This window comes from Triturus cristatus, chromosome 6 (assembly GCF_964204655.1).
Source record: "Triturus cristatus chromosome 6, aTriCri1.1, whole genome shotgun sequence".
Lineage (NCBI taxonomy): Eukaryota > Metazoa > Chordata > Amphibia > Caudata > Salamandridae > Triturus > Triturus cristatus.
In genome coordinates, this window is record NC_140589.1 from 118,572,396 (window position 1) to 118,589,986 (window position 17,591).

The 17,591-nt window shown below is 45.1% G+C and overlaps 1 protein-coding gene across 3 annotated transcripts in view; it reads right to left on the reverse strand.

Moving 5' to 3' along the window:
- Positions 1-17,591, reverse strand: part of LOC146816485 (exportin-5-like) — an 819,517-nt gene that overhangs the window by 270,976 nt on the left and 530,950 nt on the right. For all 3 annotated transcript variants that reach the window (XM_085610334.1, XM_085610332.1, XM_085610333.1), the window contains exon 26: positions 16,505-16,599. In XM_085610334.1, coding sequence (XP_085466460.1) covers positions 16,505-16,599 — 95 coding nt within the window. The remainder of the gene's footprint in view (positions 1-16,504; positions 16,600-17,591) is intronic.

The following is a 17,591-nucleotide window of genomic DNA, read 5'->3' on the forward strand; positions in this document are numbered from 1 at the left end:
CATTTCTGGCGATGAGGATATTATTCCTCCCTTCTAGAGGGAGAAGACATGTTGAGACCTACTTACCCGGTTAAAGTTAACCAGAGCCCCAGCATCACAAAATGGATGCTGCTGCCACAGACACAAGTCTGACCTCCTGCTGCTGGGAGTCCTTCCAGCGAGGGAGGCTTGGACAATAGGTTTCCTGCCTTGGGAGGTGCTAGCACCACCCCAGACAGGACTTCGTGTATTGGGGCAGGGAGGGATGAAAGAAACTAGACACTGCCTGGGGCACACAAGGTGTCCCATGCATAGTCCAGTTCAAACCGGCGCTGGGGCACTCTAGCTCCAGCTCTGGCGCGAAACTGGACAAAGGAAAGGGTGTATAACCACTCCCCTTCCTGGTCCCACCCATAGGAGGGACCTTGCAGGTAGCCCAGCCCACTAGCCCAGTATATCAGTAGGTAGCTGAGCCCTGCAGAATTTGATTATCCTGAATCTGCAACTTGAACAGAAACTCTGGACATTCGACCTCAGGAAGAAGACTGAAGAATCTCCCTTGTGGCCAAGGAGTGACCACCCTGGGCAACCAGGCACCATCCAGCGACCGCTGCTTGCTTTGCGTCTGATCCTACGAGGGACGACTGCAGAGACTGACCAGCGCCGTGACTTCCAGACACCTCTGAACCAGATCCACCTCGACAGCAAAGCTGAGACCCGTGGAGGCGACGAGGGACGTGGGACCGGCGACTTGGGAAAAGTGGCTAGTAACTGACTAGCGCGACTTCTGAGGCTTCCTCGAGGCTGTGCTTGGGGAATTGAGAAGCCCCAATCCCGAAAACCATCTGCAAAGAAGATCAGCTCCCCACACTTCACGTGTTCTGCGTGGGGCCCTTCTGCACTTGAGTTGTTCGACGTGTTGTCCGGTTGCTGGCCCGTTGGCTAGTGACCTCTGCGACGACGAACCTTTGATTTTATCTTGCTGGTCCGGCTCCTCCAGACTGGCACTCGCTCCTCTGTGAAAGTGAAGCACCCCAGACCTTCCTGGTCTGCACCAGAAGCAAGTCCTCCATTCTGCGTGGGTTCCGCTTGCCAAGGCTTGTTGGGTCCTAGCTCGACATAGACGCCGCCGACAGCAAGAGCCTCCGTGGGACAGCTCATCTCCTGGTCCTGGTCGTCCTCCTGGTACCCGTGGCTGTTGCGACAAGCTTCACCTCTTCACCTGCATCTTCACAACATCGCCTGGTTCCTTCCTGGCTGGTGACCTAGACTCTGTCCCTTCTGCTTGCAGGTACTTTCCTTCTTGATTCCATCCTTGGGATCCACCGGACACTTTTCACTGACTGCCTGTCAGCAACTTTCCTTCAGGCATCCACAGGAGTCCACGACGAAACCCGACGCAAGTTCACACCTATGCACCCGCAGCCCGTGGGCTAGGTAACTTGAGTACTCCGGTGCTCACAAGGGTAGTGACTATCCTAGGGTCTAGTTTCCAAGTCTCGACCTCCTAGTTACTCCAGAAGTGTCCTAAAACTCCTAATTTCTAACTACTAGCATTTCTATCGACTTTTACGCATTACGCATGAGTGTTTCCACTATGCACCTGAATCCCGTGGGCCTCCCACTTCCTAACCTTTGGTAGTATAGTGTAACCCCAGCGATTCCCTAGGCCTAGGCCTATCCTGTGTTCGTGACAGTGGTTCTTATACCACTTACTTAGTATATGGTTTGCGTAGCATACATTAAGTCCCACAGGTATTACTTACCTGTGTGACTTAATGTATGCTTAAATAAGACTGTGTTGTACTTACCTCGAATCTCATAAAGAGTGCTGAGGGTATTTTGACTAGAATAAATATATTCTATTTTTATATACATCTGTTGTGGTGTCCTTTCATTTGGTATTCAAGGGATTACAAATGGTATAACAGCTGGCTTCACATGCCATACAGAGTTTAGCCTAAGACTGCTCTTGTCCATGCTACCACTAGGATAGCTGGTCTATAAGGTTGACTTTACAACCAATCACCATAAGGGTTATTTGGACTGATACAAGATGTACACTAGAACTAGTGACATCATATATCAGGCCAACTTCCCACACCGTGAACACCAGACGTGTTTAAACTTCAGCTTCTGGTGCCAGCCAGAGACCGCGAATCCAGCCCACTCTGCACCTGCTGAACCCGGCCTGAGCTCGAGTGGAAAAACACCACGAAGAGGTCCCCCTGGCGATCCTGACCCGAGATCCGGCGACCCCTGACCTGCCTAAAGCCTCCAGACGAAGCCTGCAGCCTTAGTCCAGAGGACCCACCACTACCGCGAGCAGAGCGGGTAAGAAAATCCGACGTCACAAGGCACCCCTGCACCCGACGCCCCTCGGCCCTGTGTGCTAAAACCAACGGCGCCTAACCAACCCACGACATCCCAACTTACCCCACGAAGATGTGGTCACACCCAGAAGATCCTCGTCCCAGAGCCTGCAGTGTTTTTGTCCCAGAGGTTCTCCATTGAAAACAGGGCACCCAACCACAAAACAGCACCCCCCCCCTGGTGTCGCAGATGGTGCACCTTTGGTGCTACTTTGGTCCCCAACTTGCCCTGAGCTTAACCATAGCAGCTTTGCTCCCACAACCCAGTGGCCTTCTTGCCAGCAACCACCAACCGGCGGCCCCCACCCCCCACTGGATAACATTGGGCCTCAACATTCTGCACCCAGCCGCCCTAGTGCCGCTGAGGGTGCAACAACAGTGCATCACTGACCCCGGAGTCTAACCCCAGAACCTTAACTCCCACAGTTGTATACTTACCTGCAAACCGATAACCTGTTTTTCCTCCATAGGATAACATTGAGAATTTTTCCTCCAAAAAAAACCGACTAAATATGGAGTTTTGAACGTAAAAGTAACTTACCTGCAATATGTTGAAAAAGCCTATTAATTCCAATGTACTGTATTTGCTAAATGCTGCTCCCCTGTAAAGTACAATTTCTATTGCATTTTCAAACTGTTCTATATCCAGTAACTTATTACTAAAAAGTATTTAATGCTTACCTGTACCAGGCCTTGGTTCTAAAAATAAACAGTATATTTCTTATACAAACACAATTGGCCTAGAGTTCAGTTCTCGAGTGTGTGAATTCATTTGCTGACTGAGTGTGTACATCAAATGCTTAACACTGTCCTCTGATACTGCCTTACTGCTCGACCAAGCTACCACTATTCGAGAGTAAGGTTCAATCTAACTTTAACCTCTGCCTACCTCTGGGGACACTTGGACTTTATACACACTATATCTCATTTTGGTGTATTATATATAGAGCCAGTTCCTTACAGGTAGCCCTACCGATATTTAATTGTTTGGAGAGGTTCCCATTGACCAGCACTCTAGCCATCGGGTTTTCGTAGAAAGCCTTGATTACCGATACAAAAATTTGTCCCAGATTAAAACACTGGATCACCTCATGGAGAAAGGGCCAGCTAACCCTATCAAAGGCTTTAGCGGCATCACATATCATATATTATAACCGTCAAGGGGTTGCCATATTTTGTGGTCAAATCTATTGTACCAAGTAACTCATGCGTCAGGTCTTGTAATTGCCTCTCCTTCATGAAGCCCTTTTGGCCAATGTGCATCAAAGAGCCTACCGTCTGATCTAACCGTTTAGTGAGAATCTGCGTATAAACCTTATAATCACTATTAAGGAGTGAGATGGGTCTATACGACTCACAGACCCTCAGGTTCTTATTACGTTTAAGAAAAAATATTATGGTGGCTAGATCCCACGAAGGAGGAAGGTCTTGATGTAGAGTAAAAACTGAGTTAAAAAGCTTGAGCAAAATTGGGGCTAATTCTTCTTTCAGTAGAATGTAGATTTCATTTGAGAGGGCATCAGGCTCTGCGACCTTCCCTTTTTTTACCTTCCCTTTTTTTAAGCTGTTTATTATCTTGCCAACTTCTGCTATTGTAATAGGGGCATTTAATTCACTTTTACCTTCTTCATTAATGGAAGGAATGTCTAAATCCCGAAAGAATACTTCTATCTGATCCTTACTAGGAATTATATCTTCTGTGTATGAGTCCTGAAAAAACTGGACAAATGCGTGTTCAATTTCCCCGTCCTGAGCGATACTATTCCCTGTAACTTGGCATTTTAACTCTTTGATGCAATTTCTAGCTTGATTAAGTTTAGTCTTCCAAGCCAAGAGTTTGCCACACCCTTCCCCGTATTCGTAGTTTGCACGTCTGCTGCCTTCCCACTTTTGTTTTACCCTAGCCTCAAGATAATCGGCTAAATTAGCCTTTGCCTTTATCAGCTCGCCTTCCAAACGTGATTTAATTGTTGTGTTCGAGGTATACACTATAGTGCCTTGTAGTGTTTTGACAGCGACTTCTAAAGATTTGATTTCCTCCCTGACCTTTTTGTTTTGTGATGTGCTTAAACTAGATAGAATACCTCTAAGATCGGCTTTATATGTATCCCACACCTTGTTTAAGGGAGCTGAAACAAGGTTAAAAAAACAAAACTCATTTGTTGCCTTTTTAGGTCGCGCCTGGCGTGGGCTGCGCACATGCGCAGTCTCGCTGACCGAGATTTAACGATTTGTGGTATTTTCTGTAAAGGGCATTAAGCCCCGCCCTTTTCCATTGGCAGGCGTCACCGTCTATGCTAAATGGTGGCCAGCCATTGGAAAAGAGGTGTTGGTGACGTTTTAGTTCGGCTTTCTGAGCCATCCCATTTGGACGGGCACGTCTGCCTTCCTTCTGCCGTGAAAGCTTTCTTATCTTTATGGGGCCATGTGTTTCAAAACACATGGCCCCATAAAGACAAGAAAGCTTTCACGATGGACGAAAGTGAAAGCGGACCACCGTGCTTGTATTATATCCTCGATAGAGTGTGGATTACTGAACGTCCACCCAGGCTCTTCAAACAGTCAGCGGCAAAGCAAGGTAAACAAACACATGGCAGATACTCGTGATATTGCGCTGGAAGGCTGAGATGAAATCTGGTTATTCAATGAAAATGTGGAGAGGGATGCAAGCACTTGTCATTGGATAAGCTCGTCTGTGATCGGGTCATACATGCAGTATAAATGTGAGCTGATGCTTTGTCTGGGGAGGGTGAGGTCAGGGCGTTTGTGCCACTCGTAGGATGATGGAAGTTGCTCCCTCGCATCACTTAATACCAAACGAGATGCTCTCGTATTCGCACGGATAACCGGGTTTTGAAACGAGAGAGGCCGCCGTGACGCGGGGATATGAGAGGGCGGATGGTGTTTCCATCTGTGCTGTAACACTTTCTTATTATTTTAATGCTGATCTGCGATTGTGGCCTTGGTGACTCCTTCGTTTACATAGTTAAAGCACACCTGCCTCAAGGCGCCTGCTGCTTGGCTGTTGCCAAAAATGTCACAGAGTGGGCTCATTTTTGCAGTGTCTCATACTCTTATCACACTGCCTTGTGCACGCCCATGATGCACCAACGCACGCACACTCTGTGTAAATATATATTCGGTTTTTTTCCTTTCTGAAGGTACTCCGTAGTTGGTTCATTGTAGTTCTTCAGGGTTCTCTGAAGTGGACCGATGGCGACTTGTAGTGGAGCGCTACGAGGCCTCTCAAATCATAGCAATGCGCCTAACTGACCATCATTCATGCTCGATCTTTGCTTTCGTCAGTCTCCAACTCTTGACATTTTGACTTCTCCTTCCTCTCCTGCCATTAATCTCTTTTCCCTCTTCACAACGCCCTCTTCCTGCCTCCTTCAGTTCCCCTCTTCTTTTCACCTTCTTGGCTCTTAGTCCTCTCACTTGCAGCTTCCTACCCCTGCAAGTTCTCACCTCTGTCGCTACCTCCTTTTCTACCAGGGGCAGCTGTGTTCTCCTACGCTTCATAGGCATCATATTGGTGAAATATATATATATGTCTAGACAATATCTACTATATACATTTGTTATATAAATATGCAAGGATGCGCCAGCAGACCTATATTCCTTGAGAGACTATCACTTTCTCTTCTTGTTCATCTTTGTTTTGCCCTACAGTTCCCCTACTTTACTCCCTCAACCTCGCACTTCATGGGCCAATTGGCTCTTTGTCCTTTTCAGCCTTTCCAATGAAGACTGTTTCTCAAACATGGCCGCAGGATGTGGCTCGCTAGAGCATCCTCGGGGAGAGCCCTTCTACTGGCGGCCTCTTCCTTCGATAATGTGTATTTCATGCTCAGTGTTGCGTGTTGTTCTCTTCTCCATTTGCAAGCTTTGTTGACCCAATTTTGCTCTGCTTGTTTGTGGAAGTTGAGATTTGACCGAAAAACAAGAGTCTCATGCCTGATAACCCTTGGGAGTTCTTTGGGAGATCCTTGAGGCTTCCCAAAGCCCTTTGAATGGCTACCAACAGTGTTGACGTAACCTGCTTTCATGGCACTTTCAAGAAGACACATGATGGCTTGTAAAGTGCTGAGAGCTTAAGGCTGCCTTAGCCTCGACCTTCATGATCAGCACCGTAGGGTGGACAGGAGACAGAAAAAAATTACCTGGCTCATTATTAGTAGACTTAGGTGCCCATCTGTTTAACACACAGACGCTGCATGCTTCTCGTGTGCTTAGCTCTCATCCCATCCTTAGAAATCCTTAAATCCTTTTGGTCGACTTGACATCCTCTCTCACCATCCCCGGCGGGACGATGTCTTCTCTGCCGGTGAACTTTACAAGCTCTGTTCAGGACATGTTCCTGAAATGTTTGCCAGTTATGGAGCTTCTGTCCCAATATTGCAGCAATTTCGGGGCCTTCATTGACTCCTCAGTATTTTGGATCTAGAGGAGGGCAAAATGATGACAGTAAAGGCATTCCAGCTTGACTCTTCTAGCTCTAGAAGGTGTATTTTTTGTGCTATCCCCAGCTCTGTTCAAGCATTACAGATCTCTTTACTATGAGATACACGGCTGTCTAGCTAGAGTAAGAGTGTGTACTGACATCTGCAAAAACAATCATCGCCCGTCTGTGTTATAAAACTGCAACTGCACCAGTGCAATACTACAAGAAGTTTTGGTGATGCCACAGAGATGCACTACAGCAGGTTCACTGACAATATAAAAGCAGACTCCTTCACCACTGAAAGAGGAAAAAGACCCACCAGCACAATCCCTATGCAAGCTGAGGACAATTACTGCAAACCTTGTTCTCTCCTGACTGTGCAAGAGGAGCCTCCTATTATTTTTGGTGAATAGGAGTGTAGAAGGAGCCAATGTGACCAGAAATCTGTCTTGCATCTGTTGCCTGAACTTCTTGGTCACCTACACTCTTTCTTGCTCCTTTTCTGAGCCACAGATCTGTACGATAACTGGACTGGGTGGTATTGAGGAAAATTGGAACCTCAACTTGGGTCAATAGCTGGATTGGGACTTATCGCTCCATGATGTGTTTTGATTCTTTGACAGATTGTGTTTGTTTACTGCTTATTTCTGTAGTGGCAGTCTAACCATGCCTTCTTGAGAGGCGAGGCCACTACTTCTACAAAGGGGTAGTCAATAAAAATGTGCAATGGTGGTGCCACAGGTTTGGAAGTCTTTGCGATATAAAGGACATGGGACCACAGAAAAAATGATCAAGTTTACCTCTACTGAGAACTGAATGACGTCCTGAAAAGAACTATCTGAAATTGCTTCAGGTCACACAACCTGTGACTTGAAATTAATCTTGCGTTTAAATACATTTACAGCTTTTTTGTGGTTGTGAGTAATCCTGTTCTCAAAGAAGCACTTCAATTCACCACTTCTGTGCGTTGAGTAACTAAAGCTAATCGAGGTGCGTACGTGATCGAGGCTGTCCATTGTCGAGAAGAAATCAATCGGTCGATTCTGTCACACTGTGATTCTCATGGTAACGAGCAGCACTCTTCATAGTGTCAATGCACTCTCAACGTGGACTTTCTATCCACTATGCTACAGTCGCTCTGACCTCGCACGGGGAGTCACGGTACTCCGTCGACTGCCTCAAAAGTATGTGACATTAGCATCTCCTGCAGGGTTTTCTCCTTGGGGTGCATTGAGGTGCAGGGTGAGTAATGTGAAGAAAAGATGCTTTCAGTGATATTCATAACTAGACAGGTACTTTCTGCAAGTGCTTGGTAAAGTCACTCACATTGAGACGGATAGGACTTTACCCCATCGGGGCTGTGTGGACAACAACGGAATGTATGAGGAGTGGTATGGACCAGTGGTTCTATACCATGGTCGGGGGTCCGCCACTGCTTAAACAATAAAATGATATTATTAGATTAACAAGGTTAATATATACATAAAGCAAACTGTAAATTATGAAATCTTGAGACTATGTAAATTTTGAAGGAATTTAAAATTTAGGCTAAAAATTAGGTTGGTGTCAGATTGATTTGTGGGAGCAGTGCACAAAATATGGTTTTGACTATGAGTGGCCTCAATTAAACTTAGAAAAGCTCCAACTTTCACATACAAATAAAAATTTATATTTTCTTTATTTGTTTGTGAATTAAATAAAATATGTCATCATTTTCGCATTTAAATGCGTCTTTCCGTATTTTTGTGTATTGTTTTGTGGTTCAAATCATCAAAATTGCTGAGGCCAGGGTCCCTAGGTTCCAATGACTCAGTGGGGATGCCTGGATTCCAAATATTATTCATTTGGGAGGCCTGAATTCTAATAATGATGCAGTGGGAGTCCACAGAAGTCAAAAGGTTAAGTATCACTGGTATGGACGGTAATGATAAAATGGCTATTAAACATCCCCATGACTTCTAGTTTATAGAGAAAGGGACAGTTTGACATTGAAGGTTTTGACTGCTATTTGTTATAGTGGAGTCCTTCGCTCCCAATAGTCCTTGAAGAATACAATCTTTTTGGTTTGAGAGGTTGTCACATCTGTGTTCTACACCAAGTCTTCTTTGAGAGTTTTGTTGGGGTTAACCAGGGAGGACATCTAGCTTTGGTTGGGTCTCACAAGAAGGATATTGAAGGAGGACTTAGGCGGTAAAACACACCCCATCACGGCTTGCTTTCTGCGGTATCCTACAGGCTCTTTATTCACACGCAAATTGTGCGTGTGAAGAAGCAGCAAGCTAAATGCATTCAGTCGCAGCTTACACCTTTGTTGCATGGGTGGTGACTCTCCTGGGTTTTTAAGACCCCGTTTGACCTCTTCTATGAAGTGTTGTCCAATCAGAATGATTTGTCACATTAGATGGATTACACCATACTGTTTCCTCGCACTAGAATATCTCAGGAAGTATCCTTACTTATGTCGTATGAAGTGTTGAAAATACATAAAAGTTGTGACCGACCGCACAGTATACAAAAAAAGAGCATTGGCAAAGCCAGCAAGTCTGACTTTAATATTCCAGCACAACTAGACATCTGCTGAGGCCCCGTCTCTGTTCACTCTGCATATATTAATGGGCCTGCCCAGCGATTGACTGGGAATGACTCCTCCACTCGTTGGTAAAAAGGCGGTACTAGAGGCCCATCTGCCTCTGGAAAGGCCGCTCAGGCCCCATTAGGCCGCTGGTGGCATCTGAACAACACAAACACTGCCCAAAGCGGCCACAACCCTGGCCCGGGTAGAGGCCCACAGCTGTACCGCAGATACCGGCCAATCGCTCATTGCCCAAATGCTTACCTTACCAATCCAACACTGCTTTCCAGATGTAAAATAGTTCAAGTGTCCCACTGGAAGCCCTTCTTGGAATGTGGAATGATATACCAAACAGCTGTAGCATGTGGTGAGCGAGCAATGCTTCTCTGGGTAGAACCAAAGCCCACACTATGCTTGTTTTATTTAATTGGTAACACTAGATCTTACACACTATGCTTGTTTTATTTAATTGATAACACTAGATCTTACAGACAGCTGTGCTGTAAAACGAAAACTACATGTGAAAAGTTTCATGATTTTAGAAGAGTGGGACCTTTTTAAATCTTAGAGCATTTAACTCATACATTTTGAGAGTAGTTGATGGGGTAGGAGGTTAAAAATAAGTCTTTCTTTTCAAAAGGCCAGGTACCACACCCTCCGTGGGGGAACCATAAGGAAACATTGTCACTGTGTTGATTACAGTGCTCATTTGAGATTACTGCTAGAACAAAGTGATGGATGGAATGCTTAACTTAACTTTAGCCTCTGGCTCAGTCTGCATCCCAGTACATTGTTTTTCAACCTGTATGCCACTGCTTAAACAATAAAATGATATTATTAGATTAACAAGGTTAATATATACATAAAGCAAACTGTAAATTATGAAATCTTGAGACTATGTAAATTTTGAAGGAATTTAAAATTTAGGCTAAAAATTAGGTTGGTGTCAGATTGATTTGTGGGAGCAGTGCACAAAATATGGTTTTGACTATGAGTGGCCTCAATTAAACTTAGAAAAGCTCCAACTTTCACATACAAATAAAAATTTATATTTTCTTTATTTGTTTGTGAATTAAATAAAATATGTCATCATTTTCGCATTTAAATGCGTCTTTCCGTATTTTTGTGTATTGTTTTGTGGTTCAAATCATCAAAATTGCTGAGGCCAGGGTCCCTAGGTTCCAATGACTCAGTGGGGATGCCTGGATTCCAAATATTATTCATTTGGGAGGCCTGAATTCTAATAATGATGCAGTGGGAGTCCACAGAAGTCAAAAGGTTAAGTATCACTGGTATGGACGGTAATGATAAAATGGCTATTAAACATCCCCATGACTTCTAGTTTATAGAGAAAGGGACAGTTTGACATTGAAGGTTTTGACTGCTATTTGTTATAGTGGAGTCCTTCGCTCCCAATAGTCCTTGAAGAATACAATCTTTTTGGTTTGAGAGGTTGTCACATCTGTGTTCTACACCAAGTCTTCTTTGAGAGTTTTGTTGGGGTTAACCAGGGAGGACATCTAGCTTTGGTTGGGTCTCACAAGAATGATATTGAAGGAGGACTTAGGCGGTAAAACACACCCCATCACGGCTTGCTTTCTGCGGTATCCTACAGGCTCTTTATTCACACGCAAATTGTGCGTGTGAAGAAGCAGCAAGCTAAATGCATTCAGTCGCAGCTTACACCTTTGTTGCATGGGTGGTGACTCTCCTGGGTTTTTAAGACCCCGTTTGACCTCTTCTATGAAGTGTTGTCCAATCAGAATGATTTGTCACATTAGATGGATTACACCATACTGTTTCCTCGCACTAGAATATCTCAGGAAGTATCCTTACTTATGTCGTATGAAGTGTTGAAAATACATAAAAGTTGTGACCGACCGCACAGTATACAAAAAAAGAGCATTGGCAAAGCCAGCAAGTCTGACTTTAATATTCCAGCACAACTAGACATCTGCTGAGGCCCCGTCTCTGTTCACTCTGCATATATTAATGGGCCTGCCCAGCGATTGACTGGGAATGACTCCTCCACTCGTTGGTAAAAAGGCGGTACTAGAGGCCCATCTGCCTCTGGAAAGGCCGCTCAGGCCCCATTAGGCCGCTGGTGGCATCTGAACAACACAAACACTGCCCAAAGCGGCCACAACCCTGGCCCGGGTAGAGGCCCACAGCTGTACCGCAGATACCGGCCAATCGCTCATTGCCCAAATGCTTACCTTACCAATCCAACACTGCTTTCCAGATGTAAAATAGTTCAAGTGTCCCACTGGAAGCCCTTCTTGGAATGTGGAATGATATACCAAACAGCTGTAGCATGTGGTGAGCGAGCAATGCTTCTCTGGGTAGAACCAAAGCCCACACTATGCTTGTTTTATTTAATTGGTAACACTAGATCTTACACACTATGCTTGTTTTATTTAATTGATAACACTAGATCTTACAGACAGCTGTGCTGTAAAACGAAAACTACATGTGAAAAGTTTCATGATTTTAGAAGAGTGGGACCTTTTTAAATCTTAGAGCATTTAACTCATACATTTTGAGAGTAGTTGATGGGGTAGGAGGTTAAAAATAAGTCTTTCTTTTCAAAAGGCCAGGTACCACACCCTCCGTGGGGGAACCATAAGGAAACATTGTCACTGTGTTGATTACAGTGCTCATTTGAGATTACTGCTAGAACAAAGTGATGGATGGAATGCTTAACTTAACTTTAGCCTCTGGCTCAGTCTGCATCCCAGTACATTGTTTTTCAACCTGTATGCCACAATAGACAAGAGAACTGACATAAGCAAATCAGCTGTGGCCCTGCTCCAATAAGAGCAGTCCAGTCTGAACTGCCCCATTAGGTGCCCTCCACACAGGAAATCAACAACTCCAAACCAGTTTCCAACTACTTGGGTCTCGTCAGTGAGGTATAGCATTAGTCCTGTGGCACGGTGAGCAGGGGACCCAAGGCTGGGCAGTCCCCGCGCATGCGCTTTATTGAAACAATAAAGTGATGGATGGAATGGTTGAATTAATCTCCACTACTTGCAGTCGCTGGGGGCCTCGTTCTGCTCATCATTTTTCGCCCTCTCTGCCGCTCCACGCTGAGACTGGTCATATACCATCAGTCATGGCCCTGCTGTTAAGGCATAACTTGCTTTCTGAGTGCAGCGTGTGAACGTTCATATTATTGAACTAAAATAAATTGGTCTTGAAGGATCAGTTGTCTGCTGCAGCCATATGCCTAGAATTTAAGGGAAGCAAACCAGTTTCCTATTTTTAAGAGTACTAATTTATTTGATGAATACAGTCTAATTTTTTTTTACAAATAGAATCTAATATGTTTTTGGTCCATAAGAACGAATATAAGTAGAGGGCCCAAAAAATGCCACGGTGACTCCGCTGCCTTACAGATAGGGTTCTGCTAGTCGTTCGTAGGTGTAGAACTGTCTGGGAGGTCCTTTGTATTCATCCCAAGGGACTTCACGGCGCTAGACAAGCCTTATTCTGATTTGAAAAGTGCCTGGTCCCAGGATGGTCAGAAAGTGAGGTCCACACATCTAGACAAACCTGAAACCTCCATGACTGACAAGTTTCAGCGTCAACCTAGCACGTGCTGGTTTTATCCAGAATTGACCTCGTGCATGGTAGTTCTTTTGTTCAGTCTTTCTAGAGCATTCCAGAATAGGGCCTAACAAGGGATGGGCAGTCCCAGTGTTTTCTTGTAGAGTTTACATGCCCCACCCACTGTCGGATTGCTACATGGGGATTTTCTCAACAATGCCTTTGGAAACAAGCATTTGCAATGCAATAGGTCTCGCATTTGCGAGTGTTTAATCAATTGGCATTGTAAATGACAATGCCTTTTATTTATGTTTTAAAAACCAACACTTAAATTAAAGGCATTGTAATTTACAATGCCAACAGCTCAAACTCTAGCAAATGCGAGACCTATTGCATTGCAAATGCTTGTTTAAATTGTCGACTAGAGAGATTTCTGAAAGTAAGGCTCGGTTCAAAGTCCAATGCCGCACTGGGACGTTATCTTTGAACAGAATCTCAAGAGAGACCGCAGAATGGTCGGATAGATGTTCTGGGATATGAGTGACTTTCTTGGTATTATTGCTAATAGCAGGGTCTACCAGAAAAAAAAAAAAACGATCCTGGATCGATGTCCATGTTTTTTTTATTATGAAAAGTGAATTTCCCCCCTCCACCCACTTCTTAGAGCCCATGAATTTCCAAATATCAATAAGGCCTGTATCCTGCATTAAATGTTTAAGGCTTCCCTCATTTTGGGTACAGCAACAGATGCCCTCTTAGAAGTTGTATCCTGTGCTAAATCTAAAAAGATATTAAAGTCACCCCCCAAAATAATAGATTCATTCAAGTCTATTAAGTGCAAGAATAAGGTGCGTGAAGTCATCCTAATTTTGGCCATAGTATACAACAAAGGCGAGCCAACTGCCATGAATTTTGGCCTTGGCAATTACCCATATACCCAAGGGATCTACCACAGTCTCCCCTAATAAGGCTTGAGAGGATTTTTTGAATAAAATGGCCACACCTTTAACTCTGCAGGTTTGCGTAGTACTTATACAATGATCAATCCATTGTTGGCTATCTAGAATTGCAGACCATTCTTCTTTAAGATGGGATTCCTGAATAAGAATAACCTCAGAGTCGCTTAGCTTCAAATATTCTAAGATCTTCTTCCTTCTCGATGGTACCTAAAGTCCATTGACATTCCACGTTAATATCTTTAGAAGCCTAGGCTTATCCGGGCCAACCATAAAAGGAATAGAGGTACCAAGAAAGACCAGGGTTATATGAAGCCTCCATGGCCCCCACTATCTACCAAACTTTTGATTTTCTCCTCCATAACTTCGCAATAACCTTGTATTTTCTGTTGGTTAAGTTCTGAGGTTGCAACTTTCTCTCGGTCTTCTGTTAGTAGAGTGGACATTAGGTTTTCTAAACCGGGGGAATTGGTTGGAACCATGCCTAGAGAGGAATTGCCTGTATTGTCCTGAGACTGGTTATCTGCGAGAACCGAGATGGAACTGGGACTATGAGTGCAACTAGAGCTAATGTCTGGACTCAGGACTAGATTCTCTTCCGCTAAAGGATTAAACCTATTTTATAATAAGATATGATCAGTCTTTACTTTTTTAGGGCCAACGGCTGCCATACCTTTTCTCCCTTGATTATATAGTGTGATCTTATGTGGTTGAGAAGAGGTTTGGGGATTAGTTTGAGAGTCTACTGAGACAGGGACTCCGTGTGCCTGCACTTTAAAGTAAGAACGTAGCAAGGGAGTAATTTTTAGACTTTCTGGCTTTTTCTTTGCGTGCTTAATATTTATTTTTTGACCAGTTTTTGCCGTGGGCAGTTTTTTAGACTTAGAGGGACGCAAATTACACACAGTTTGTTCACTCTGTGTGGGTGGTGAAACTACAGGAACTCTTGGGGGGGGAATATCCCTAGAAGTGAGTGAAGTTAGAGCTAATTCACCCTTTCCCCAGACACCTCTGCTTCTTAAGGTGTACCTATTCACACTTCCCAGTGTGACTTAATCTTCCTCCATCCTCGTTGTTTACCAGAGGGGCTAATTTATGCCTGGAGATTTCAGTGCAAGTGCCGATATCAAGACTGCCTTCCGGTAAAGCCCACTCCCTCCTCCTTACCGGGGTTATCAGGGGTTCCCTGTAAACATCTCCTGGCTTCTGCTGATTTACAAGGGAAGTTTTGATTTTGAACTTCCCCACGCCAGTAATGCCTGAGAGCAGACAAACTGATCCCTCTCGCCGGGAAACCGAACCTAGCAGCAGCACGGCGGCTCCAGCTGAGCCGCACTGCGACCTCTGCCCACACTCCTCCCAGTGTACCCGGGCGTTCACCACATTGGTCCGCAACAGAAACCGTAAAAAACTCCGAAATGGAAGCCTCGGACCAAAGGTTTTGGCCCCCGCGCCACCCTCGCCTCGCAAATCTCACGCTCTGAAAAGCACTCGGAGAGGGACTGGTAAGTTCATGGATTTCACCGATACAGCCAGCCTATGAGAGCTTGCGACCGAAGCCAACTAGCAGCCGCCATGTTCCCCCCATGGGGGCAGTTATGTTATGAATTTTTCTTCGAGGGATGTGTGAAATCTGCCCGACTAAGAAAAAAAAATCACCTTTTTACAATCCACAAGGCATATTGGACACCTCAGAGACTGGCAAAAATGGGGTCCCAAGTTGTGAGGAACTGTCCTAAGAGCGGAGAATTAAACACAAGTGGGTAAGACGCTTTCGGGAATTATGGGACATGAAATTAAGGTGAGCCTGGTATTGGTTATTTTTGGGGTAACACCGGTGGAGGAGAGCAATAGGATACTGTCTAAAGCATATAAAGCAATTCTTTTTATTTTTATACTTTCGGCGCGTAGAGAGTTGTGTATTAAATGGATTCTACTGAATCCTCCTCTCGAAAGTGAATGGGTAAGCTTGGTACAAAAAATAGCTAAACTAGACCGAGCAACACAGAACAAGAAAAGAACAAAGGTTTGGAGCTTGTGGGAAAACTGGTTTAAGGTAGCTTATCCCTAATTTATGATGCCTCTCTACACTTTTTCTTTTTTACTTTCTCTTATTAAAGGTTCAAAATGTGTATTGTAACCTTTTGCAATCTGTTTTATTATGGTTTATTCTTGGTCCAATGATCATCAATCAGAAATACAGGTTTTCTGAGATTACAGGAGACTGCTCAATTATGAATGGCATTCTTTCTGGGGCATAATCTGCAAGTACCTGTATAATTGGAGTAAAGAGTTTGGTGGTAAAGTATCGGGAACCCGGGATGTGACCCATCCCCTTCTTTCATGGAGTGACCGGGTATCTCCCTTTATTGAATCAAAACTGTCCGAATCTTTTTTCCATCTCCACTTTTATATTGATTTGACAAATGAGGACTAAAAAAATAAAATAAAATACAGATCCGCCTCTTACACAGAACGTTTGCTGAACGTTTTTTAGTATTGCATACAATTTTTCATTTCTCATTACATTTCCACTCTATAGGAGTCCACTGCTGGGTCTGTTTAGGCAGTAGGATTTTGAAAACAAAATGCATAAAGTAAGCAGTCTGCTGGGAACTAAACAAAGACTTACTGAGGAGATCAATTACTTCCCGGGTTAGTAGTCGAACCATCTGCTCCTCTAGCATCTCCTGTGATTCTGGGTTTTCTTCTGCAGTACCCTCTTCACTGTTCAGAAAAAGAAAAAAGAAAAGAAAATTAAAGGCAATCACAATAGTCTGAAACTCAAGGATGTCATTAGACTGGCTCTTATGGGACAATCAAATCGTACAATTCAAGAAACAATGCTCTGCTTTTTAGTCTAGGGAGGAGGCTGTATTAATTTGCTGTTTGGAATTACATATACTGTCAAATTTGGTTTTGTCGGGGGTGTGGCCAACATGGCGGCAGTGAGACTTGTTTTTCTGTCTCTCCTGCCCCAGTGCCCTGGGCCTCCTTGCGAATCCCCACATAGCAAATAATAGCCTCCCTGGGGGACATCACTGAGCAAAGCGAACGGGGGGAGCCCCCACATTGCCAAATCCCTCAACGTGCCGCGGAGATCGGCTCCTCATTCCTGCAGACACGGGCGTAGCCCCATCTGCTCCAGTCGCCCAGCGAGGCCGCCGTCAGAGGAGGAGCCCCGGAGCGGCAGTCAAGCGAAGAGACCAAGGAGATCGTGGAGAGGCTGTTGGTGGACAAGACCTCTCCCGCTCGACATGCTGTGAAGAAAGAGGGCCTCACTGGTTGCCTGGGCTCCAGAAGTCCTCGGCGGCTCGAGGGACTCATAAGCGCCAGGCTCTAGCCACTGCCTACCGAGTCGCACATATCAGTGGGGTGCATTGGAGCTTCGTGTCGGCGAGGAGCCAAATCTACTAACTGTGGCAGCGACTTGAGGTCAAGGAAGGCCCGGATCCCTGCACCTGTGAGGTACTTCCTTAAAAGCCAAACACTGAGCGGCTGTCGTTGGAGGGGACGTCTTCTGCCCAGTGCCCTGCCCAGCGGAAGGGCCTCCCTGGTGGTTTGGGCTCCCTAGGTCCTCGTCGGCCCGAGGGCCCCAGCGGTGTTAGTCCTACCCGCTACCTGGCAAGTTCGCACACAGCCGGGAGATGCCCCGGAGCTGCGTGTCGGCGAGGAGCTGAAATCAGTGACTGACGGCCATTAGAGGTGGGAGAGGCCCC